Source organism: Venturia canescens, chromosome 4 (assembly GCF_019457755.1).
Source record: "Venturia canescens isolate UGA chromosome 4, ASM1945775v1, whole genome shotgun sequence".
Classification (NCBI taxonomy): domain Eukaryota; kingdom Metazoa; phylum Arthropoda; class Insecta; order Hymenoptera; family Ichneumonidae; genus Venturia; species Venturia canescens.
In genome coordinates this window covers 8820529-8846965 of record NC_057424.1, presented here as the reverse complement: position 1 = coordinate 8846965, position 26437 = coordinate 8820529, and the positions used below count along the sequence as shown (strand labels likewise).

The 26437-nt window shown below is 43.6% G+C and overlaps 1 protein-coding gene across 2 annotated transcripts in view; it reads left to right on the top strand.

The window, feature by feature from the left end:
• The window catches only part of LOC122409351 (homeobox protein Nkx-2.4-like), a 34034-nt gene extending 9934 nt beyond the window's left edge, over positions 1–24100 (top strand). For both annotated transcript variants that reach the window (XM_043416840.1, XM_043416839.1), the window contains exons 3-4: positions 12180–12266; positions 21328–24100. In XM_043416840.1, coding sequence (XP_043272775.1) covers positions 12180–12266; positions 21328–21660 — 420 coding nt within the window. In that variant the 3' untranslated portion in view covers positions 21661–24100. The remainder of the gene's footprint in view (positions 1–12179; positions 12267–21327) is intronic.
• The last annotated feature ends 2337 nt before the right edge of the window (positions 24101–26437 follow it).

Genomic DNA, 26437 nt, shown 5'->3' with positions numbered 1-26437 from the left:
TTCGAATTCGAAAAGAGAAAAGAAAAAAATGGCAGTTTCGATGATCGGTGGAGCCTGCGGTGTCATAAAAATGAATAAAAATCGTTGCGGTGTGTGCGAAACGGAAGGACAGCCGATCAGAATGTTTGTTCAGTCGCGCACGGTAATGACAAGTCTGGATACTCAAAACACATTACGGATACTCGCACAGCCATGCGTTTACGAATCGCGCGAGGCCGCGAACTACACGGCGCACACGAACAGGAGAGAGTTACAATCTATGACGTTATAATGTACGGGATTCGAGGTACGAAGAGGCCCCGCTGGCACCGCGAGGAAGAGGGAGAGACTGCGCGGATGAATAATTTGACGTAGAATTGAATCCTCGACCAGCGGACACGCGCCGAGAGTGTGCTACCGGGTTCTGGATTTTAAAGCAGTCATCGCGCGCGCACGGACACTTTAACGCGGCAGCAATGCGAGCCTCTGCTCTCTCTCTCTCTCTCCGCAGCTTTATTTCTTTTTCACTCCGGCGTGATTTCTCGTGTACGTTGTATCCGAAGTACCAAGTACCGTTGCGTTTCGCGCGCTTTCGCCGGCCCTCTCCCCCACGTAAATTCGCATACGGCCGTACCGCAGAGTAGCTACACAAACGCACACTCTTCGCTGACATATCGCGCACCCACCGAGCACCGATGTCGCCTGCGTGCTTATATATTACATAGACAAAATACATGCACTGCAGATATGTACGTATCTCGGAATACGCTCAGAACACAGATGCGGTCCTCCATTTTAGCGTCGCATTGTTACTCCAAGTGCAGCCTCCGCCCATTGTTACAGACCAGCCACTCCTCGCATTGTTAACGTCGCGTTGTTATTATTATCGCTACTGTTGCACGAATGCGACGATTTATACGTGTACATATGTACCTCGAACTGTATATAAACGCATCTACCTCGCCCTGCTGCCGCTCCTGGGCGCATGTGCATGCGTGTCTGCCGACGAGTGAATAGGCGCGAGAAAGATGCCACCGCGGAGGACAGGGGATCTCGGATAAAGAGAGAAAGAGAGAGATAAATTAGGAGAAAAGGGAAATATGAGAATGAGGCTAAAAAGAGAGGAGCCTACCCGGGGAGGGGGCACTATAGGCCAGCTGCCTTCTCGAGTACCTGCATTAGAGGCAAATTATCTTGGCACCATAATTTTCATCCGTTTTCTCACTTTTACGAGGCTTCGCACTCTAAAGTACTGGAGACGAGCAGCTCGCGGAGAGCTCGTCTCGATCCACGTGTGTGAAAATCAGTTGGCGACGACACTCTTTCGAGGCTTCGAATGAGGAGCTTAATGCTCTCCCAAAAACATGGGGATTCGCACGTTAAATTCAAGGCGATATTGCGGGAGTTTTTACTTCGCTTGCCCATCGAGCTTCGATAATTTCGCGTACGAGCTTCACACGCTGCTGAACTTCCGATGGGAAATAATAAATCGGGAACGTGCGCGAAACGTTTTCTCAAAGTCTGCGTGACTCTTGACCTCAATTTATTGTTATAAACATTCAATAGTCACGCTGTCGTCGATTTGGAATAGAGAAAACGTTTTTTTCTCTCTTTAGAGCGGCGTATGATAAAATGCGAATGCATCTGTCATTCATCAATTAAGTGCTAATTTACCCAGAAGAATAGATTTTTTTCGCTTACCGTGCTAACCGTGGATCGATCGTTGTCGATTACGCACCTTCATAACGGCTGATATATTCGCCTTAAAGCATTTATCTGTACAAAATGATGGTGGAAAAAGTGGTTGTGCGCGAGCGAGGCGTCGACGAGGAAAGGACGCCCGTGCACACGTCGCCTCGCTGCTTCGGCAAACAGTATTAAGGTCTCAATCTTTGTTCGGGTGAGCAAATTCGAAGTGAACGGAGGAGATAGTCTTCTTTTCTACAAGCACAGAAGCAGCCTCGGAGTACATATCTCAACGAGTAAAAAACACTTTATATACATACGTAAACATAACTGGGGAAAAAATGGCGTAGCCGACGGGATTCGAAGCCTAAAGTGGTGTTGAGACCTTTTGTTCGATGAGCAATGTTCTGTATGGCAGAGTTTTTGTTATCACAAGACTTTCGATGTGAATGAAAAACAAAGAGGGCGCCTCGTGCATGGCAGTTGGGAGGAAAGCTGCAGTTTTGTATCGCTGTCTTGATAAGCCAAATAGATTTATCGAGATGAAGAGAAATTTGAGGACCTAAAAGTCGTTCGATCGTTCTATATGACAAGTCAGGTTCACAACTGCTTTATGTTGATTAAATTCAAATCTAAATTATTTAAAAAATTGATAAACACTTAGATTGAGAATATTTTTATCACAATAATGTAATAAAATGCTTTAAAAACATCATAAAAGATCAAATTTATACTTCAACTTGGCTAGTTGATGATTGAGTCGGTATCGGTGACACACTTTAAATACACATAGAAGGCACCGAGAAAAAGGAATGGTCAATTCATTTAAAAAAAGCGAAGCTGCTAGACGAATGAAAGCACGTGAGTCAGTCTCAAAAATAAATTTTATGAAATTTCCGCGATTCTCGAATTTGCCCGAAATTCAATCAGCTGTTACCAGCAGTCCAACGTAATGACTGCCATGCGCTTTCGACGCGTCAAAAACTAAAATTTTTTCATCTTTTCTTTCCTAAAAGCCCCGCGAGGTAATGTTTTTTTTTTTTTAAGAAACGAAATCTGTGATAAATTTTCTTCACGATACAAACCTTTCCGAAGCTCGAGCACCGTACAATTTTTTCACAATTAATATTATTGTAACTTCTCCCATAGGACGCAGTCTTAAAAACTCAAAATTGTAAATGCAATAATTCGAAATTTCGGCCCGTAGAGATCCCGGAACTGTGCTTATCGTTATCAGGGGGCCTTAAACTATCATTTACCGTTAAAAAAGTGGACCTTCACCGTACTTTATCGAACGGCGGCCTAACCATGATTGAAAGTACGGTAATGAAGCGTGGTTTCCAATATGAGTGCGCTATTCCTGGGAGAATCGGCACGTGTGCGGCAGCTACCAGAGTTACGCCCTTTTGTTACTGGAAAGCGAGATAAATAAATGTATAAAGATGTGAGGAAAGTTCGTCGAAATAAGGCCGTCGACGAGACGTAGGACGTACAGAAAGGACACGAAGGGAGAAAACGGTACGTGGCTGTGCACACAACATTATTTTTCTATAGGGTTGCCACAGTGAGGGCGATATCGAGGGAAGTGCGCGCACGATGTATGTATAACGCAGACGGGGAAAGAAGAGAAACGCGTGAGCAAAACGTCGCACGTATTCGTCGGTATTATACACACAACCGGTGGGAGATCTCTGACAGCCAGAGTTTCCATGACGGGAGATCGCGAAAAGGGCTGTCACGTCCCTGTATAAACTTTGGACGGAATTCTCGTGTGGGAGGACGGCGAGTGCTCGGAATGATCGCGGTGGGACGCCCAAAACGATCGAGACCTCATCACCGGGATTAGAACAATTATTTATCATATTGAATCCATTACATTTTAAGGAGGGTGCGGATCACAAAATCAAAATAATCCGAATTTGATCAAATTTCGTGACAACATTCTTTGGCATCGAGTATAGAAATACAATTTTTTTACCACGTGGTTGTCGAATAATTGAGCGTTAAATCGAAGTTCTTAAGCACGAGATGTATAACTGTTAATTTTATGCTTGTACACGTGAACTTTAGTGTTCAATTACGCAAGAGCTGTGGTAAAAAAATCTAAAAAAATTCACATTGTCTCATATATTTTTAAAGAATACATTTACCAAATTTTATTAAATTCTTATCATTTTGAAATTCTTTATATTTTTAACATGGTTTAGCATTGCAACGTTGTATCGTCGCGATCCACCCTCCTTAAGGATTTTCTATCTCTTGGAGTACCGCAGCTCTTGCTGCCTGGATTTTAGTACATGCCAATAGTAGAAAGGAGATTCTGAATGATGTTTTTTCGATGTTTCATGAGATTGAGTCGGAAATTTCGGATCGGAGTTGATAAAAGAGGATTTCTTACACACGTGCAACTGCCATGGAAATTCATATTTTCCGGGGGTGATGAAATTCGTCGGATTAGCGAGTCCTCGAAAATTTTCAAAGCGATGAAAATCGTGACGCACTAAATTGGTCGTTTGAAAGGTAATAGAGAAAAGAGTGGAAGGCACTTGTGCTCGGGGACAGTTTCGAAACTCGAATAAATTTTCTTCCCTTTTTCGCATTGGATGAGGCAAAGAGGCTCGCGCATGGTTTCGATTGATCGATCATAATTGCATAATGATTCGTTGCTCTCTACGAGGACACGTTTGAAAGTCGATATATGCTCAGGTCTCGCTCTCAACGTCCCTATTAACGCGAGCATATAAGTCGATTTGTGAGAAGCAAATGGGTGTAACTCAGCCGAGTGCACGTGGCGAATGCTCAACCCCCAAGGCTTTTTGTTTCTCGTTGATTTATGGAGGTTATGCACAGGGAGGCTGCTGTCAGTAGACGAGATGAACGAGAGATGCACTTCTCCCGGGCTATGCACGTGAGCCAAGTAGAGAGATGAGGACCGTACACTAGAGAGGGTGCATACATTGCAACCGCAAACAGAATTTGTAGGAGCACACGCACCATCGTCGAGGACAGACGAGACTCTTCTATCCCTCTCGACGTATACGTGCATTCCTCCATCTTTTTCTCTCTCTTTTCCTCCCCTTCTTGCTCTCCTCCCTTCCCCTTCGGCCTCGTCCCTTGGTCCCTCTCTTTTTCTCTTTCTTTCTCCTCTGCCAGTCGATCTTTTTCCTTCTTTTTTCCACGCGCCATCTCTCCTTTCTCTACCTACTCACTCCCCCTCCCCCCCCCCCCCCCTCTCTCTCTCTCTCTGTCTATTCTCGATCTCTCTCGGATGGAAGATTAAGCCAACACACCTCTCGTCTTTGACTAACGCCACTTTTGGTGACATTCCCTGCCTGCTATACGCTCAATGAGGAGAGACTAAAAGAAGAAGCTTTTGTATGCAGGTACATATGCGATTAACTTGTCGGCCTTTGAATAACCGAAAGTGCGATCATTGTCCATAAACGATTGCACTTTTCTTGTTACGTCTCACGGATTATTCGCAGAGGATGAGACTCGCACGCTCTTTCAATGATTTCCAAATAAATAAACTTTCAACGTATTTCGTTTAAGGTAGACCGGTGCCCGTAGGATCGTATTTTATGGGTGTCTAAATTGAATCGATTTTTACTTCCTGATTAAAGATATTATCACTATATTAATGTCAGAGTTATTAATTCGAAATTGTAAATACATTTTTCTATCTTATCTTTTGGCGGATGAAATTACAAGCCATTCATTGATCGGGGATCCGTCACTGACCGAACCCCAAATTTCATTCGTACCTGGCTAAAATACTCTAGTTTTTTATGCAAAAAATCGAATTAGAGAGCGCAAAGGGAAATGGATCAAGAAACAAGTATTTTCAAAAAGACAGGAAGCTATGAGGGGAATGGGCCGAGCCAAGAAGAAACGAGATGCCGAAATAAGCAAATGTGAGATCATACGAGTGCTCATTACCAATTTCGTTCAATCTTTAACGTAATATATCTTTATTACTAGTAAGACAATCGTCTCGAATTTTTTCCCAGACCTTTATTTTATACTTCATTGTTATCGTGTACTTTTTCATAAACTTCGTAAGAAGCGTTCATTCGTTATATGGAAAGATAAACGATTTTTTACGAATAATCCTTAAAACCCTGTGTATTTTTCTTCATATTTAGAGACGCTTATCTAAATAACGAATAAGACGAACTCCTTAAAATTTGATATGCGTGTCAATCGACTTTCTTAAGAAAATCGTTTCGTGCCTTAATTCTTTCCGCAAGAATAATTTGCTCAATAATGTTGCCTACCATTGGACGTCGGTTGACATTCATTTTCTAAAAAAATTGAACGAAAAAACAGAAACTGTTTAATAGCGTTATCGAAAAATCAATAAAAAAATGTAATTCTTCAAAATATTGTTGAAAAATCTTTCATAATAACCGTAATTGTGTTGGCCGAATGTTTAAGCATCGTTGCGAACTGCGATTAATGGACTTCAGTGGAATTTATTTTGGATAAATCGACGTGACGATTTTCTGCTCTTCCGAAGCAGGGAAGTCACAATCAGACGTGAAAATATGATGAACGATTTTTCTTAACGGTAGAGACTCGTGGAATTCGAGAGAAAATAGAGGAGAAAAATACACGCCTCTTTTTTTTTTATCCACGTTCAAAAAGTAACGATATGGACAGGATTCCCCCCATCCGACGAAAGATAAGCCCAATATATACAGTGGACGGTGTAACTAATCATCGCAAAACCAAAGAGATCGTATACGCTCGAGGCGAAATGTTCGTAACTGTAGTAAAACATTGGTAGTTACTGTGTGGGGCTGACGAGGGAGCGAGCGAGAAAGAGAGAAAAATGAGGAGGGTGAGGTTAAAGTCGCCACGTTGAAACAACACTGAGGGTGACTCGGCAATATTTGCCGACAGTTCGCCACTTTGCAGGGTCAACACGAGCCAATTAACGGCGCTAATCATAACTCGACTGGAAAGGTGAATCGTCCATATCCTCCGAAGCAATTGCAAACACGTTTGTTTATTTTTCTACATTTTCAGATGGCATTCCAAGATTAATAACACGTCAAAATCTTTCATAAATTTTACCTGTTTTCATACCTCGGAGGAGCCAGCATTGACGATCATGTGGAATCGCAGATGAAAGAATTTCTTTAAAAAAAGCTTCGAACGATTGTCTAGAGACGCTGCGGCGTGTCTTGAGGCCAAGTATTAAAAATAAAAACTTTGGCATTCAAGACGGCCCGTGTATCTTTACTCGAGATTGCTCGATTTCCCCTTACTTTTGAAATTGAAGTGATCGCCATTCGTAGACAATTGTTCCTATGAAAAAAACGCAAGTCCCAATATGGATTGTGATTAACGCGTTTCCGATGACAAATAAAAATTTCTTCATTCTAACAAGTCGACTCATTGATTCGGACACAAAACAGCTCAAAAGCGAGCTCAAAAGTATTCCCATTCACAGAGTGAGAGTTCTCGGCAGCCCTCGAGCCAGGATTTCCTCATAATCTCATGATCGAAGCAATAAGTCGTTTGATACCGTGAATGTGAGTAGTGTGCAGAGGCAAGTGAATGGATGAGGGAAAATTTCGCGCGCGTTTGACGATCCTGTCCCCCTTTTCTTTTGGACCACCCGCGCGACGTCGAGCCCCCAGGGCCGGTGTAAGGGCGTTACTGGTACGGGTAATCTGAGGGCAAGTTACTGCCGCGTTAAATTGCCCGAGGAGAGTTGTCCCGGTTGCATTAGATTGTACAATCTCCGTATATTGTGTGGAGTAAATTGCTGTCGTGGTATATACGCGTAGGACGAGGATGTGCTGGTGAAGGAGCAAGTATACCGAGAGCAAACCAGCAGGGGTTGGTTGACGTTTCTCTGCGGCCATGCGTCCAACCACGAGCAGCGCTTTGAGTGAATTTATTGGCACGTATAATGACGTTACCCTAACTTGATCAGCCGGTCAATCCGCGTCTCTTTCTTTGCTCTCGCTCGCGCTCCCGTGCGCGCTGGGACTTGGGCTTGAAAGTTTCAAGCCTTCCCCGTCTCCCTCGCCCCTTCGGAATATCGAACGACTTGTCGCATTCGTCATTGCTATGCTTGCTGTCAGACATGCTAGTAACCACTCACAGGACACGTCTCTACCCACGCCTTATTATTGTCACAGGAACCCAATCGTACCTGCTGACAAACGGCGGCGAGAGATACATTGCAGTTTGATGGCCCACCCGGGATGAGATATCGAGGGTGTTTGTAGGACGATCATCTCGTGCCTTGTACAAATCACTGCTACACGATGTACCGTGTGTTTAAGCATATTGCGCTGTGTACACCAGTTCTGCGATGATGAATTGAGACCGTGGTCAGAGTTCACTATATGAAGAGCTGACAGTAAAGATACGGCAGCCAAGTTTACTGCTGCTTTAATTAAGCAGAATAACAACCGTCCTCTTTATGGCTCTGCTCAAAAACAACTCTGCTCTTAAAATCTTTACTCCGAAATTCATAACGTCTCTACGTCTACTCTTGTATAATCCACGATCTTTAATGTCTCTTGAAATCATCATGAAAGAGGGCGGACGTTCTCGACGTAGATCCGCAGTTGTTAAGGAGCGGAGTTGTTATCGAGAATATGGCCATCGATAGAGCTGTTAACTAGCAGCTACATCGTCACAGCTCTACACGATACAACTCCGCTCTTTAAGCATGTATCGAGAGGAGAACTGTTGTTGAATACATATCACTGAGAGTAGAATTGTTGAATGGCTGCAAGGCAACTCGACTCTCACAAATCTACTCGACAGCATTTTCACTCTAAAGATTTTTATTTTATGCGCAAATAAGGTCACTACTCTTCAACATGTTTAGGCGGATAAGACAGATTATTAATGACTAAAGAGGAGGCACATTGCTTTGTATTGATTTTCAAATTTGAGAGTAGACCTGTTAGGAGCAGCGTTGTTTTTGTGTAGAGCCGTTTTTCGACGGAGCTCCTGGAGCTCCGTCGAATTCATCTTTCCTTGGAGCCAACCACTCGCATGAGGCAATGTTTTCAAAACATCGGACCTCGATCTTCTCAGCAGCTGACGCGAAAAACTTTGGCGTGCAGTCTTCGATTGCGTGGAAGCAATGGGAAGCTCGGACGTCTGTACGGAATTGAGCACGTTCAACAGATTTTACCGCGTCTATTAGCACGTCCGGGGGTAAACAGACGGATCGATGGATATAGAAATATAAGTGCAATGAAGATATTAGAGGAAAGTGGCAGCGCATGAGCTCGAAAAGAATAACTTGAATGGTAGGCGTTTCGTTGATCTACCTGCTGTTTTCTCCCTAGGCGAGAGAGGACGTAAACGTTGTGGTTTTTAGACCTCATCACGCCCAAGTTAATCGGAAGTCGAACTCGAAGGGGGCCCCCCACCGTGCCAGCGGGACTGGCGTTAAACAAACTTTCTCGTGGACCCCGGAGCCAGGCGGTATTGCTCCGAGCGCTTTTTCGTTTTTATCCCTGACTCGTCGCTTCTCGCTCGCTCTGACTCTCGACTCCGGGCTGCATGAAAATGCGCCTGTGCGTGTGTGTGCACTGAGGATCTTCGAAGGTACCCACCGAAAAGTCAACACAGCGCGAGACTGCTGCACGGCTAAGCTTACGCTCACCTGCACTCGACGAAAGGAGCCCGCAGATTTCTACGTCAGCAGAAAAGAAACCCTCCCTGAGATCGCCTTCGAGGTGGGAACGAGCACGCGGCGAGCGTTTATTATATTTTTACGCGGAGAAATGAGACCAGGGCTGCGACTACCGGGCACCCAACGAATTACTTTTTTCTCCCTTTCATTCTTTAATGTTTCTCCCACCCCCGCGATCCTGATGCTCGTACGCAAATTGAAAACTCATCCCCATGTGTGCCCCACGCACAGAGCGAACGAAACATTGTGTGGAAAAATAAAACTCCTCTTTTTGCTAACAGCAGAAAATAAATGGGGGGCATACGATTCTCAGTTGAAACGGTAAAAAAGGGGGGGCAAACTCTTCACTCAACCTTGAAGATGACTACTGTGCACACATGGTACACACCGGACAGGTATATAGCACACGTTTCAGCTGTATTATACATACCCAAAGTATTTATAAATCCTACTCGAGAAGGAGAGATTACCACTCAACGGAAACGAGGAGTTTACGCTTTTTCGAATGTCTAAAATATATACGAAAGGCTCGAAAAGTTGACAGAAAGTTGGGTGGCCCGGAATGGGCGAATAGGTTTCTGGTGCCCAGAGAATTCGCTTTTTTACGTCATCGCTCAAACTCACGTTGATGCGGACTGAGAAAAACGGAGTTGTTTCCTCTCCCGTCCGAGACGATTTCCATCGATGCCTACTCAAGTTTTCGTTCGAACAATTATTTCTACACCGTTGCCGCGGAAAAATGGAGTATTGCTTTTATCTTGACCTCGACGCGCGCGACCCAATGACGTTTCTGGACGAGCTCTCATGTCCGTGTAATAGCGAGGAAATACATCTCTCGAGAGTCACGAGAGATCATATCGCGCTCGTACATGCGTATACACATCGATCGCTTCTTTCTCCTTTCTAAGCATTATTCTCCGCTGATGCTTTGGACTCTTCGAGCAATGTTTACAGACCGCAGTACCGCTTTTCCTGTCGGATTCACAGAGAGAAAGAAAACGGTAGATAAACCGAGAGGAAAGTTGATGGACCAACTGCGCTGGTCCGACGGCTGGTGCTCCCTTAAAATAACAATTGAGACGCTCCGACCATTTTTGCCCCACGGCCTTTTCGATCTGACGCATTTAAACGCATGTGAAGACTCACTGCTCTTTCATCGAAGGCCTCCGACTCTCGGTTTTTTCAAAAAATGTCGAAAAGTTTCGTTGAAAAATACGATCCCCCAGGGAATATTGAAAACTTCATTAAAACCGTGAGCTCCGGAGTCATGGAAGTAAATTTCGAATTCTATGGATCCAAAGCCGGCCTTCGAGTTTATTCAACCCGATCGAGCGATTTTCGTTTCTATTGAGATCGAAATCTTGGAAACTCACAGGAAAACAATAAGAAAATAATTCAAAGATGTTTATCTTGCGATTGGCGCGTGCCGCAGGACTTTTTGAACCTCGGATCGTTGGCTTCTCGAGATAGTCTCAACGACGATCCTCCACTTTCCATCGATCTTGCTCGGAAGTGTGAACAAGGGCGAAAAAAAATAGTCGAAGGAAGTGAATTATTGGTTTAATGCTCGACAGTCAAAACTCACAATGAAGTTGAGAAAAAAATATGAAAAAATATATACAAGATTCACGATTTGATAAAGCCAATTTGGAGTGAACTTAATAAACGAAGTGTCAAAGCATCGTTACCGAAGAATTCGAACGCAAAAATCTTTGCTTTACTATTTTTTCAGTCTGAGTGCGTGAGCTGAGAGAAGATAATAGAAATATACGAGGCTGGGAGGGTACGCGAGTTGTAAAAAAGCGCGCATCTCGTGCATTGTGAATGAGTGCATTGTGTGAATGAGGAGCGAGTAAAAGCGTGCTATATGCGCAAGGATTATAACGCGTCCGGGCTGTCATAAGCAGATGCTGATCCGATTTTCGTTCGGAAGCATACACACAGACACACGGGCACGCTAGGCTTACCTAATCGCGTTCAATTGCCGTAAAAGCGGTTTTCGAGAGAGGGAGAGAAAGATCGAGAGAGCGAGAAGGAGGAAAAGGGAAAGCGCGTTTCAAAGTGAATCCGTACGTAGTCGGTACGGCAACAGTGGAGCGCTCCCGAAAAAAACTCGCGCTCGACCGGTCACGAAAAAAGCGAGAACGAAAATGCGCGCGTAATCGTTTCTGTGGTTGGCCTCAGATATTTCATTGATCGAAGCCTCGGAGCAACTCGAAAACTACATTTTTTATGTATTAATTCGTGTACACGCTCGAAAGAACGTTGGGAAGAGTAGAATGAACGAAATTATGAGCGCACCAATCATTTCCTCGGGGAAATCATTTCCTCGAGATTTTCTCGCCTCTCGACCCTCGCGCGGGCCCACTCGGGCTTGGAAAAGCAGAAAAATGCGTACGAAAAGTAACAGAGACGTCAGAGGAACACACGAGGTTGAAACGTTTAACGCGGATTATGGGTCCACGCAGAACTTCGCTTCGGAGAATGAATGGGATGAATGAGAAAGAGAACGAATTTTCGGTCCTACGAAAACAACGAAATACTATGCGTAAGCAAGGCTTCACGAGACTCACCCGAGTTGGCTACGTCAAAAAATCCCAATGATAACAACAACATTGACGCGCTAGTTTTCTACAGCAAGTAAAATTGCGCCGTTGATCTTTTGGATGGAGGAACTGATAGAGAGGCAAGAAAGCAAATTCTCAAAAAATTGACATCGAAGAAGTTGGTCGTTTCGATGATTCTCGTGAAGCAGCCCAGCGCAGTATTTTCGTTTAATCGAAATAAGACGTTTCATTTTTGATCAACGCATGAATAAAATCCAATTTTTTTGTTGCAGGTTAAAATTTGGTTTCAAAATCATCGATACAAGTGCAAGAGACAAGCGAAGGAGAAAGCCATGGCCGAGCAAAACGCACAAAATCAGGTAAATCACGAATTTTTCTCCACTCACGTTTCGCTCTCCATAAAATGCAAAAAACACGGCGATAGCAATCACGGTGGACATTTTTTTTCATCCGCACGCGTGCTCTGTCTCGAAATCTATTTTACATGTACGTCGAGAGGCGTTACGTGTACGTGCACGAAAAAATGGAAATGAAATATTCTCAGTCGCTCGCTGCAGATGAAATCACGAAGAATCTCGAAGGTCGAATCTTTTTTCGATAAAACTCCCTGCCAGATGTGGTCGAGTGGATGTATGCACGAGCACGCTGTAGTCTCCGCTCACCCCTTGGCATACATTAAATCGCGACACATCGCGATTCTTATCTTCATATTTACCCTCCCTCCCTCTTTTACTTGCTCGATTCGTCAAACTTTGCGAAATTTTATTTCCTCTCAACTAGAGCTTGAGATCGTTTATAAACGTTAAAATAAACTCCAGTTATTCGATACTTGAGAAACGTCGTGATTCATTTCAGTTACGTCGTTTCATATTGTGAAAGATTATTTTTAAAATTTCCATTCCTTAGAAATTTCGTATGGGATCGAACGAGTTTCCAACCACTTTGCATGTATCTTCGTCGCACACCATTTCCCTGATCTGACAAACTAGAATTTCAATAACCGACGAAATTCAACACTTTTAACAAAAATTACGAAATTCTAAGACAAATGTAAAACTTACTTTCCCCAACACAATTCATAATTTCAACCCTTCTATTAAAAAACCCCACCGCGAACTGCCACGCTTTTCCATGCGTCCAACGCTCACAAACTCTGTGTAATCACAAATATAAATAACGATCATTCTAGAGACCCCACAATGCACACGAAATTGTAACTTTCGTGCGATGACTCAGCCACCACGAACGACGAAAGTATCCTTTCCTCAAAACACAGTCTTTTGACTACACGATTTTCTCGAAAAATTAGCGGACTTTATTCGTCCGTTTGGTCCCCAGGATCACCTCACGGAATCCCGCATCGAGACGTGTGCCTCTGTCCAAGCTAAATTCTCGTATCGATTGTGCAAGCTCCGTAAAAATTGATACAACAATGTCCAATAGATTCGCGCCGGTGTTTAGCGGAACTTCAATGTATTGTATGGGACGTCGGATCGACGATTGTAAGATAGAGGCACAGAGGAGCGTAAACACAGCAAAACACATGCACACAGATTCGTGCGCGCATGTATGAGGGGATCAATGGGGCTGAAAGTAATCTAGGGGCTCGATCTTGAACGGCGTGTATATAAGTATGGGCGGTGAGTTTTACTGGTGAATTTTTACCGCGTGCCCGAACGAGCAGCCGCCCCATAATTTACTCGTTAGCTCTCGAGTCCAAAGAGAGCGGGAGGGAGGGAGAGAGAAAAAGAGCGAAAAGAGAGGGTGGTTCGCTCTGGCCTCGATATTTTTTCTTTCCTTTTTCCTTGCTCGGGCCAGGCCTCGATTTCAATTGCAACGCCGACGCGCGGCGGAGGTTCCGCATACAACGACGATGACGGCGACTGGTGCGGTGGCGGTTTGTTTATACGATGCTTCTTTTTCTCTGGTAGGGAGGCCCCATCGAGTCGTATCTAGATCGGGAAACCGACGATACGTGTAATTGCGATTGCCCGCCTTCTCCGACGCCCGAGGGCCTACACATGCTCGCGTATTTCAACCCCGACAATAGACCGCATAACATACCCTTGTGCTCTCTGTCGATTCAACAGTAACGACGTTACGGTTACTTCCGGCGAACAATAGAGATCGCTCGCGATAAGCGTCGCTTCCTCGTGAAACGAGTTACGCTCTCCTGATTTTTCCCCCCTTTTCTCGAGACGATCGGGCTCTTTTGAAAATATTTAAAGCGCAGTGGCAACTTCCGATTTTCAATTGAAATCCCATTTTTCCTTGAGCAGCCTACGCGAAAATGGGAAATTCATTGGAGGAGGCATTTATCGTCGTTTGACTTTTCCCCGAGCGCGAGTTCCCGGATTCTAAAATCGCGCTCCCGACGGAAATTTGTCTCGGCGTGTGCGCCCTCGGGACGCGAAAAATCGACAAAATCACGGAATCTCTCGAGAGAGCTGAAAGACGTAAAATTCGGAGATGATGATAACGACGAGGCGATGACGAAAAGGCAAGGGAGGCTTTCAAGGGCCTCTTCATCAGAGCCAAAGGAATCTTGGATGCGAATGATATTCATGAATTCTCACGGTTCTCGGTTTTCATAAAATTCTCTCTAGGGGAACGAGAGCTTAGAGTATTTATGCATTTTTAATACCGGCACGTTAATCCGGAAAATTTCCGTAAACCGTGTGCTTCGTAACGCCTCACCTATTCCCAAGGAACATATAGAGTGTGCGCACGCCAGGCCTCTCTGTTTAATATAAATAAAAATCGTGTATGACGCACATTGCTGAGGCACGAGCACATCTAACTCGTGTATAAGCATACACAAACCCGGCTACGATTTAATGTACAGATATATAGATGACAAAGTTTAAATATCGCGTTCATAAACGCACCGAGGAGCAGACTCATAATATTCTGGCATCAGCGAGCCAGAAGCCATCGCAGGAGCGACAAGCGTGCATGTCTCGCGTTCGTAGTGGGCTCAGATTTTTCCCCTTTATCGTTCGTTTTATTCCATTTCTCGTGCCTCGGCTCTCTCCTCTCCTTCTTTATTTTTTTCTCTTTTCCTCTCTCTCTCTCTCTTCTCCCTTCTTGCCTCATACTGCACTTCTCTGTTTCTTATTCTCTCGTTCTCACTCTCGCGCAGCGGTAAAAAAATGTCGAGTGGAAGCGCGAGCGGGAGCGAGGCCTCCGCGTATAGGTATACGCATTGGCGAGTGAAAAAATAGGAGGACGAAAGTATATGAGAGCTGCGAGCGAGAAAGAACACGACATCGATGCAAGGGAGAGAAAGAGAGAACGAGGTCGTGGGGTGGTGCGGAAACGGCCTCTCGAGGTCTCTCAGTCGCCATCTTGAAACGCTACCGAGTACAGTCAAGCTCAGCAGTACCACCTGGTTTCTTCGTCGCGGGTACGCAGAAGCAAAAAAGAAACGATGCTGGATAAAGGCTGCAGGAGAAAGGAATGAGAGAATACTCGAAGCCTGCGATATTTAAAGGACCCTTAAGATTCATATCCGACATTTTTAGCCAGAATATCTGTGCATAAACTCCATTTGCAAAAACACTAAAGTTACACGCCCCGGAATAAAGGGGAGAACAGAACGTTTTGCTGCATTAGCCGTGTGCGAAGAGTCCCGTCCTTTTTTCCTCGAGTTTTTTGTGCTTCGTGAAACCTCGATTCGAATTCGTTGTATGACGAATTACAAGTTTCTCGGAAATAAATGTGGGAGGAAATGTTGGTGGAAAATTCATCGAGAAAAGTATATCGCAGGATTAGGAATAAAAATCTTTTGGTCGAGTGGTGAGCACTGAACGAATTAAATTCGTACAGGATTCTGCGAGATCCTGGAAAATCGAAATTTCTCCTCGACTTTCTGCGTTCCTGTTTCCGTGCTTTTGCGCCGATGAATGGAAATCCTTGAAAAAAAAATAATAATTAATCTATGCACCTGTAATTATAGACTGAGCTACGTATCAAAGGACAAAAAATCTTTTTTCTCGATTACGTGCCGACGTTGAAATATCGGTATTTGGAAAAGGCTCTCTAGTATATTCGAGGGCAGCGCCGTAGCGTTATAAAACCTCCTCATTGAAACCCTTCATCAGCGAGAGTACGACTCAACGAAATATCGTTGAATGTCTCGGTTTTCTTTGTTCTCGGCTCTCTGCGCAACTCCTTAAAGCCTCTCCTCTCCCCTTTTTTCTGCCCTCTCGGTCTCCGGCACTTTTCCTCTTCGGCGGAGGCTTGCCCCGGCGGAGCTTTTCATACGACCAGGCTACGGGCGAAAAGCTCTCGCAGACAAAGTCAGTGATCTTTGCTAAATTATTATATCGCAATTTTTCAGACGTTAATAGTTTATTTTTTTCATCTTTCTCCTCCCTCTCTTTCTTCTTCGACTCTTCTCTTATCCACTCACTCTCTCTCTCTCTCTCTCTCTCTCTCTCTCTTTTTTACTTTTCTCAAGAGCGAGTGCAATCCCATTTACTCGAAGCATATCCTCTTAGCGGAAGTGCCTTCTTTCCAGGAGTATCATCGAAGTAAAGAACCGTACCGACGGCCAGAGTTTTTTCAATTATCGTATAGACATATCAGCCATTATAGACAAGCAAAGGACGTAATCGCCGAGTATTAATGCGTTCGGTATAACACGGCCTCCGTGTCCTTTTGCACGTTAGTTCTGGCTCTATATCCGAGTCACTGGAATCTCATCGTGATAAATTTTCAATAATTTTGAATATGTTATGAGGCTGCTACACGAGGTGGTGAATAAAGCAACGATTGTGTGCAGTTCAGAAGTCGAGGTGCAGGGAAAATTCCATTTTACTCTCTTCCGAATTCCACTGTGATGGAAACGTAATATTTTTATAGAAGTAACGTTATGAAAGAAAAATACCGAAGGAGGTTCTACTGATTTTCACACTTATCGAACAAAATTCATTCGGCTGAACAAAAATAGGGTGCTGGATGCAGCTCTATTTTTTCTGAAATGTCAAATGAGATTTATAGTTCACTCGACAAAAGAACTGTTGAGTCAATTACATTTCCGTCCGTTCGAACGGATTTTTATTTGGTGAAGAAAATTTTTGCTGGATGTTGTAGACGATAGAAAAAATAGTTTATCGAATGGAAACAAATTTTTAATTGAATAATCATCGTTCCAGAAAGATCAGGCGAATCTAATGGAAATCGATAATACCAACTTTAAGAAATTAAATTTAGAAATGTGCTAAAAATATACATCGTGCATCTATTCCCAGAATTATTATAGGATTTCATGAAATAGGATCCTCCCAACTTTAAAGAGCCGAAAACGAGAATAAGAAAATATAATGTTCTTGGACATCAGTGATCTTTTGAGAAAGCCTTGTTACTGACGAAAATGACTTGGAAATGAAAAAAGAAAAACACTTATTTGAGGTTAACGAGTAATGACGAGACAAACAGTGGAAGGTTTGACAAAACCATGAGCCAGCTGGATTAAAATATAGATATGCATACGCATATAAATAGAAAATGGCTGTTATCACATTTTGCTTGACGATTTTATTACGAAAGTATTTCAACCGCTGTCATTGCATCAAGGGGGAGTTCTGCTTCAAAAAGTAAAAAAAATCGTTTGTTTTCGGGAATGCTTTTCGATAAACGACAATAACGCACCATAGCGAACTTTTTGTTATAGTTTCAAGGATTTTTCAATCGCACAAAAACATTGTTTTAATGTGCGAAATACTGCATGTTTTATACTCAAAGTCTGATTGTCGAAATTTCTCAGCTGCGTGCAACTTGGAGACCGTAATTATTGTCTGGAACGAAAATTCCAAATGTTTTTTTCCATTTTCATAAATTTTTCTTCCATATGATAAAAACCCAAGAAAATTGCGAAATTCTGTATGTTTAGCGAGTTTGAAACAAAAACACTTCTAAAGAAGAACTTCAAGGTGCTGTAAACATAGAATTTCGCAATTTTTTCGGGTTTTTATAGCTTCGCATAAAAGGAAAAAACATGAAAAAAAAAAGAAATTGGAATTTTCGCGTTGCATACAATAATTACGATCTCTACATCGTACGCAGCTGTGAAACTTCGGCATTCAGACTCGGCGCATGAACCGCACGTACAAATTAATATTTCCCCCACAAAAAAAGATGTTTTCGTACTTTTGAAATATCCTCAAAACAATACCGAAAAGTTCGCTATAGTGAATTATTTCCGTCCATCCTAAAAACATTCCCCAAAACTTTCGATTTTTTAGACTTCCTAAAGCAGGAGCCCCTTAAAAATGCACCAATTTCAACAAACAAGTTACACATTATTTCAACAATTGCGAGAATAAATTTCAGTCCTTTCTCTGATCATCAAAAGAGCAAAAAAGTTCAATTGCTTTTTCCCAATCCCAATTAAGTGACTCTTCCTTAAATTGTTATCGATCAAACGAAAATAAGAATATCAGGAGAGCTCTGGATCCCTCGATACGATGAGACCGCGGCGATCACCGCGAAGGTTATTTTGCGAGGCTTTGCTTCCAACGCACCTACATTTTTACATGCGCAACACGTCCATGCGGCTGCGTAATTCTCGCACAAGTTTGATGCAGATCGCACCTACGTACCGTCCGATAAATATGCGTTTGCGGCTGTAAGTATGTGCTGCTTTATATACGTGTGCATAGAAGGAGCATGATTTTCGCCGGAAATCGTTTAACGCGTGTTGAAGTGGATAAAGTGGCGTGACGCGTGACGCGCGCCGCCGCCGTGCGCTCAACGCCGTACGTAATATACGTTTAGGGTAATCATCGTCACTTTGTCAGCCTGTGAAGTGCGTTGCAACGGTGCACTTAGCCTCTGAGATTGTACGACGGAGCGCTCTTGGGCTCGCGCGACCATCATATTATAACGCATCTATATGCCTGCATCAATATACACGAGCCCGGTAAATCACTGAGAAATTGCTTACACATTTGAGATGTTCCGCTCCAAGTTCCGGAACATTAAAGTGCATTAGTGCTCGCGTATAAAGTCCGCTTAAGAGCTCTCCAATAACGCTATTGAAATGTTCAATTGTTCGCGCATATATTTCGTAATTCTCTATACATTATTACAGAATTTATAGACGGATCCAGAATTTGAAGACGTGTCTTCAAAATGTGTATCCAAACAAAATTAAAAAAAAAAAGTATAGCCAGGCCAAGCAGTTACGAAACGGGATTTAAAAAAAATCATTCCGAGTTTTCGTCCCTTTTGCTTGGCTTGAAAAAACAACTGCGAGCCGAAGTAGATGCTCGGATCGAAGAGAAACAAACAATAAATATTGTCTTACGCGTCGTCCGGTGGTGACTCGATCGCGCAAAATACTCTGCGAACAACTTGGCGGATTATTTTTTTCAAATCTATAAGAAGATTGAATCGTATCCTTTGACAGCGTTTTTATCGAACGTCGTTTCTCGTCTTTTCGCTCGCTGACATTCGTCGCCACAGCGATAGTGGTGAACGAGGGAAGCTTCTGCGCGTACACTGGCTACACAATTGAAGAGCGTTTGTTATTAGAGCGGGGCAACTTCTCTCGCGGAGAGCGAGTCGAAGAGATCGAAGAGGAATGTCGTGTATTCGATGTTGATACAGCTGAGTGGTTTCGCCGGTGGGCGCGCAGGTATCCACTATGGACATACTATCAACCTCTTACACGTAAATGTACGTGTGCGTGTGTCCGTCAATGCAGTGTGCAGAGAGAGAGAGAGAGAGTCCGATTCATCCCAACGAGAACTATCCGCTCTCGTCATCGCTTCTGTTTGGCATACCGAGCGCCGGGGTGGGAAAGGGACAGAGGAGGAAAGCCATCGCCTGTCATACAACGTATATACAATCGTGTACTCCGGACTCGAGGGAAATGCACACAGGGAAAACGGGAGGAAAGTTCGTGGAGGGAAAAATTTCACAGGCAAAATAACCGAGTCTTGGCATTGCGCTGGGGGATCGTCTCGTTAGGTTTGAGAAAAATGCTCGATTTGTTGGTTGGAAATAATTAGGGAATCGATCGAATATGGTGGAGTCGAAAATTCCTCAATTCTTGATACACTCGAATGAGTGAAGTAGCATTTAAATATGTTTTAGACACAGGAGCATGCTCGGAAGCACTCAGAAATGGTTTGAGGTTGGAAAGAATGATCGGAAACGTCTCGGAGAGATGTCCCCGAAACGTAAATGTTGGCTCTACGTTCTCGGAGGATTTCTCGTGCTTTCCTTCTTCTCTCCTGCAGTCGTTTTCTCCTCTGGAGCGTGTGGACCTCGACGGTAGTCAATTTGAATATATTTGTTGGTAATGAGTTTCTCCACCTTAGGACTCTTCGACCACACGATCACGTACTATTGGTACGTTTTTTTAACTAATATTTCCTACGCTCATTGTCCTTACGAGAATCGTCGTGAAAGTGTGTGCACGTGTACTCGAGGAACGAACGACGCTCTGTTTGTTCGGAACACAGCAGCTTAAGAACGGGCTTTAGTCTCTCGAATCTCTTCACGACGCGTAACCCCCTCGTTTCTGTTTACTTTATACCGTGTACGTACCCTATTTATAGAGCACACATTATTATTCCCAATTGCGTTTTACGCCTCGCCGATTCACGCTCGAGCAATACCGGGGAATTAACATTCCTTCTTCATTTATTTTTCATTTTAGGCTGATGTATCGATTGCCAATTCGTCAATTTCCTCTGCAACGCACTACAGGTTTGGCTCCTCAGTTTTCTGCCAACCGCTACGGTCAGATGAGAAAAACGGTACCTTTGAACCTCGATATATTTCTATACGGGAAATATATTTTTGTTTTTTTCGAGCTCCGTAGAAAAAATTACGCACAACGTGTAACGCCTCCGAAAGTGTAAACGAAATGAAATTTTTCTATGGAAATGAACATTTTTTATCTGACACGCAGAACTTCCAAATGTACTCCAGGTGTCAATTTTTACAGATTACTTTTCATTTGTCCCAAGAATATCGTACTGAGCCTTAAGGTACTGAGTCGATGCTGAGCAAGTTTGGATATAGTTATCGATAAATTTGTTTCACATTCCTGTTTAATAAATTGAGGATAAATAATTCTGAAGAAAGCTCGCGCAATTTGTCAGTAAAAAAATTATTCGTCGGCGAATTTGTATTTGGTTTTTTGAACTTTTAATTTGTACGACGATACTCGAAATACGATTTCACCAACGAACTCGGCATGGAGAAACTAAGAGATTTTCATTAATGGGATTCGAAGAATCTTATCGAATGCCGAGTATTTTGGCTCGATAACTCCCGCTAAGGCGATACAGTTGAAAGGAACGACGGAAGCAGCGAATTCTCGAATAAATTCCCCCTCCCCCTGAACGGATAATCGCCAATAAGGAGCTCCCTTAATAATTTTGTCTTCTTTTTCTGTTACAGAGCGCAAGTTCGCCGAGGCGCGTGGCAGTTCCGGTATTAGTGAAGGATGGAAAGCCCTGCGGGAGCGGGGGCGGTAACGAAGGTAGTCGAGGCGGTCCAAGCGCAGCGCTGGCGAGCCCAGCGCCCCACATGACAGCGGCATCGAGTCCGCACGGTTCTCACCACGCCGCATCGGTTTCGCATCATTCGGTTGTCGGCGTGAGTCACGTAATGTCCTCGAGCCAGAGCTTGCAGCATTGTTCATACGCGAGAGCCGGCGGTCAACAGGGTATGCAACAACAGCAACAAGCGCAGTGCGGAGCTTACCTTCCGTTGCAGGGTAGGGCTTGGTAGTGCGCGCCATCCGCGGCGGGGGCCGCGGCCTACGCCAATTCCTCCGTCACAGGCCCATGGGCCCTCGCCGCGGATCCGGCTGCGTGGTACGCAATACCTGACGACAGTCCATGAACCTCCGGGTCACTGCCAACGTACCGAACGAACTAATGACCTTTGTACAGAGTGGCACCGAATTAAAAGGCTCTCGTGAGCCGATGCGATTCGCAACCGAACGATCACTTATTTGAGGAGTCAATCTTGCAGCCGAAATCGAGTTGCGCGCGAGAAATCGGGATTTGTGCATCGTCTAATTTCCTGGCGAGACAAATTAATCGAGTGGCCAGAAAGAGAAAACCGACGGGAAAAATTGTCCGAACGTTTTGATCGAGTTTTAACGAAACAACGGCACCGCAATCTCCTTTCGTTTGCGCATTCGGCGCTCGTAAGAGCGAAGAAGTAATCGCGAAGAAAAGACGAAGGAATTGCAGAAAAGAGGAGAGAGATCCGAACGAGCTAGAAGATCGATATGGGTCCGTTTTTTAATGCAATTCATGAAAAAGCGATTGAACATTAAACGAGAATCCAACGACGAGAAAGCCTAGATTGACAGACATTCGAATTCAACGTAACGAGAAAAACTGCGAATAGAATTCACACACCTTGAGTCGAATCGCGTTATCGGATTATCTTTTATAATAAACTGCACACAGGATCCTGAAAACGAGTTTTAAGCTCCCAACAATGATCGAAATAATGATACGAAACCTTTATCGATTAGTCTAAAATAACGATTCTAGCATTTCGACTCATATAAATTGTGCCTTATTAAAATGAAATCTTAATAAGACGCGCGATGATTTTTCTCCGCTCTTTTAGCACGAGGCTCTTCTCCAAAGTTCGTTCCAATAAAAGTAGGCTTCGAATTGACAAATAAAACTGTCGCGAAGTTAGTCAAATGTAGCTGAACCGTTGGAAAGGAGAAAAAATCGAAACGCGATCGACAGAGAAGCGTCGCGCGTAATTCGATAGCACGAGGATAATCACAGGAAATTGGAATTTGTCAAGTGTCGCGGGATCGAGATTACATTCGAGTAGTCGGCGAACGTTCGACTCTTCGCGACAATTTAACGGAGTGTCTGTTCGAATATTCGCTACATATAACTACCGCGATCGCGCTTCATCACCGTGACAAAAAGAGCGCGATAATTGGGCTCACCTTTGTCAAAGGTTATCCGCGCGTTCATCTCGCTGCAGCTGAGAGTTTCGAATTCACGAGAGGAACTCAACGCTTCGCCGTTAACATCCAACGTTTCATTGCGCAAATGGTAACCGTATATCGTGTCGAAATAGCACGAGCGTGGTCAACGATTCTGCAAACGAGAGACTCGAGAACGCAGACGCGACGCCGCGTGCAGTGTTTTGTTATACAAAGTGTACGAAACACGCTCTCGCTCTGACGCATGAGGAAGAGTTTTCTCTCTTCACACGGTGAAAAAACGTCCCCGTATTTGAGAGTATTTTTCGTTCGAAACGATGAACAAAAAGTAACGAAAAGTGTTTGAAAAAACGTGCAAAAAGTTGCATCCTTCCGGATCGTTTTTTATTTTTATTTTTATTTTTTTTTATAGATTTTTCAAAGTGCCTCGCTCCGTCGAATTTCACGGAGGATACTGAGACAACGAAAAACGAATGCGACGAGTCGATGAAATAAAAAGCTGCGAGCGAATCGCGTGATTCTTGAAATTGGAAAACTTTCTTCTCCGCGAGTTCGTTTTTCGCGTCTCAGGGATTCGCGGACGAGGCACGCGCACTGTGAAATCGCACATGCCCAAACAATTAGGATGACGATGTAACGAATTAACCCGATTTGTGACTTGTGTAAATATTGTGATACTCGTCGTTTTTGGACTCGAAGGGATAAATAAGTAGCGAGGTTATTCAAATAGCAGAGGAAACGACGAGGATCGATGCGACGGACACGGAGACGACGAATCAATCGTCGTAAAGATTTTGATAAAGAGTCGCGTTATGTGTACGCTGTATAACGTTTAGAGAGAATGAGCATTATTGATATTGGTATAATGAATTTAAAGACGACACGACGAGATTCGAGAAGAAATAACACGACGCGAAAACACGAAACACTCACACCCACACACGACGCACACACACACGGTCACACTGACATCGAGACACGCGCGGGTGGACACGCCGTTACAAGAAATAATAAAAATGGCAAGAAAAGAAGTGAAGAAAATATTGACACAGCGAGAACGATGAGAGAACGTTTGAGAATATTGTATTGTGGTTTGAACGGTTGTAGATTTTAGTGAGAACGAATGGAATGTGAAATAAGATAAAACGATTATAAGAATAAAATCGACAAAAATTAGAGATTATTATAAAGTTTTGTAAATAACGGAAAGAGAATATTAATAAAATAATACTAATGCACCTACCTTTTCATGGTGTCGTTATTTTGTTTTTGTTTTTCGATTTTTTTTCCACCTTCCAAGGTAGCACTCGAAAAAAAAATTTCCAGAGATCTCCGTTGGAATTGACGAAATTCTTGATGCGAGTTATCTGGTAAAAGAAGCTTTTTTCATGGGTACAGTTTCATTTGCTTCTTTCAACTGCTCACCTCATACCTCCTCGTGGATTTATATTTCTTCCGATGGACCTGCTCTCGATGCCAATAATACTAAGAATGTTTCATTACATCTCTCGTGTTCGTTTTGTAACGTTGCTCTCTCGAAATGTACGCACGCGGGCTCCCGTAAAGCTCTTGATCTTTCTCTCGCACTCTCGTATCGCAGCTCCATGGAAACACCCCCGCTTAATACTCAAACTGGTACAAGTCGTTGGGGCTGATTTCGTCCTCGTTGAAAGATAAATTTGACTCGGTTGACTGGCGAAATCCGGCGCAACAGTCGACGAGCTTTACGACTGGCGGGCCTCCCCTTCGCTCTTCGATTATTAAGGTAAGCCGATATTCTTCCTCGACCTGGGCACACGCTCAGGTGGGGATTAAACCCGCGTAGACTTACCAAAGAAAGTACAATGTTCGTATTTTCATTCTAAGCTGGATGAAAATTCATTACGAATATATTTTCGCGTTGGTCAAACTCATCGACTCGATATCAGTCGCGTCGTTCGTTCGAGAATCGTTTCGAGAATCATTTTCATAGGTTATTGGATACCGAAACATTGTTTTCGATCGTATTCGAGTACACGCGATCTCCGGAATAGCCAAATAAATCAAAGAAAGTGTCAGCGAACCGGAGCGAGCGCTCGTTCCAGTCCCAGAACTCGCTCAAGCAAAACTCTCAAAGCCAAAAAAGTGAAAGCCACTCGAAATTTTCACAGCATCCAAAAAGAAGCGAAAAAACTTGCAACATCGCGAACTTGGAAAAACGAAGAGGCTGCTGCCCTATCAGGCAACCTCCAAGCTTCAGAATCGAAAGCACCGGGCCATACATGGGCTGAGAGAGATGCCATCACTGGACCACAAGCAAGTTTATTTGCCATGGTCACGTCGGTGAAAGTGACGCTGTATATACGCGCGCATAAGTGCGAAGAGTTTGAAGGGGCGTCGATCGGTGGTGTGACATACGAGGGTTCGTTTCTGCGGCTGACAGGGCGGCTAGTTTCGTCCTGAACGACGACGACGACGACGACGCCAACGATAACGCGTTTGGTCACTCTTTATATACAGGCATATCTCTCTCGCAAACGCAGAGTCGAGGGAACCAACGAAAATGTATTTTCTCTCACTTTCTCTGCAAGCCTTGGCCTCCGGATACCAACTCAGACCCCATCAAGGCTACACGCCATTATCATATTTATTAACTGGGTGAGAAAAGCCGCGGACTCTCGATACTGCTTATATCCACACCTCTGTACGACCATTCCTGTATATAATATGATTCGTGCGAATGACAGCAGCACGTGGCTCGCCCGCAGGAGCGTAGGACGGAGGAAACCCGTGGGCAAGGCTCGCACATCGGTCAAAACGCACTTTTCTAACGTTGTCCTTTTTTTGTACGACTTTTACGATGAATAGGAACAAAAACAAATCAGGTTGGTCGCACTTGATTGACGATGGGCGAGGTTTCATTGATCACAAGGTTTGGAAAAACCATGGAAATGTGTGAGAAAGAAATCTGAAGAGACGGGAGTAATTCGAAGGATTGAGGCCACTTTTGATGATCGTGGTGCAGGGCATTTTCGATTGGAGTGGAAAGAAAAATGGGCAGTTCGTTACTAAAGGTTATAAATACAACTATTTCAAACGTGACTAATAAAATGAAGTGAATCTGCTAAATCATGGTAATGCACGAAAAACGTTTGGTTCAAAGGAAGGAAACGTTGCCAAATAAATGCAAAAGCGACGAGTACATCGGGCGACGAATGTACAAAATTAAAAATCTGGTGATGTGTAAAAAAAATGATGAAACCAACTGTAAATAATTTCAACTCAACAATTCAGATAAAATTTCACGAATCATGAGAAAGTAAAGTGTAAATAAAAAATACAAATAGAACGTGAAAGATGAAAAATCGTTGAGTCACACTAGAAATAAACTGCTCGATGATAAATCAGATTCTACGGTTCATTGAGGAGTCATTGATGCACAAAACTATTGTATAATGCGTGGAAAACAGGTTCGATAATTGTTTGCAAACGTGAAAGTGGTTGGAAGTCTTGCACTTCCCGTATAAGTGACGTAATTCAGTTATTTCTCGAAGCCCTGAAAAAAAAGAATGATGAAAGCCAAATTTTCTATCCGCTATC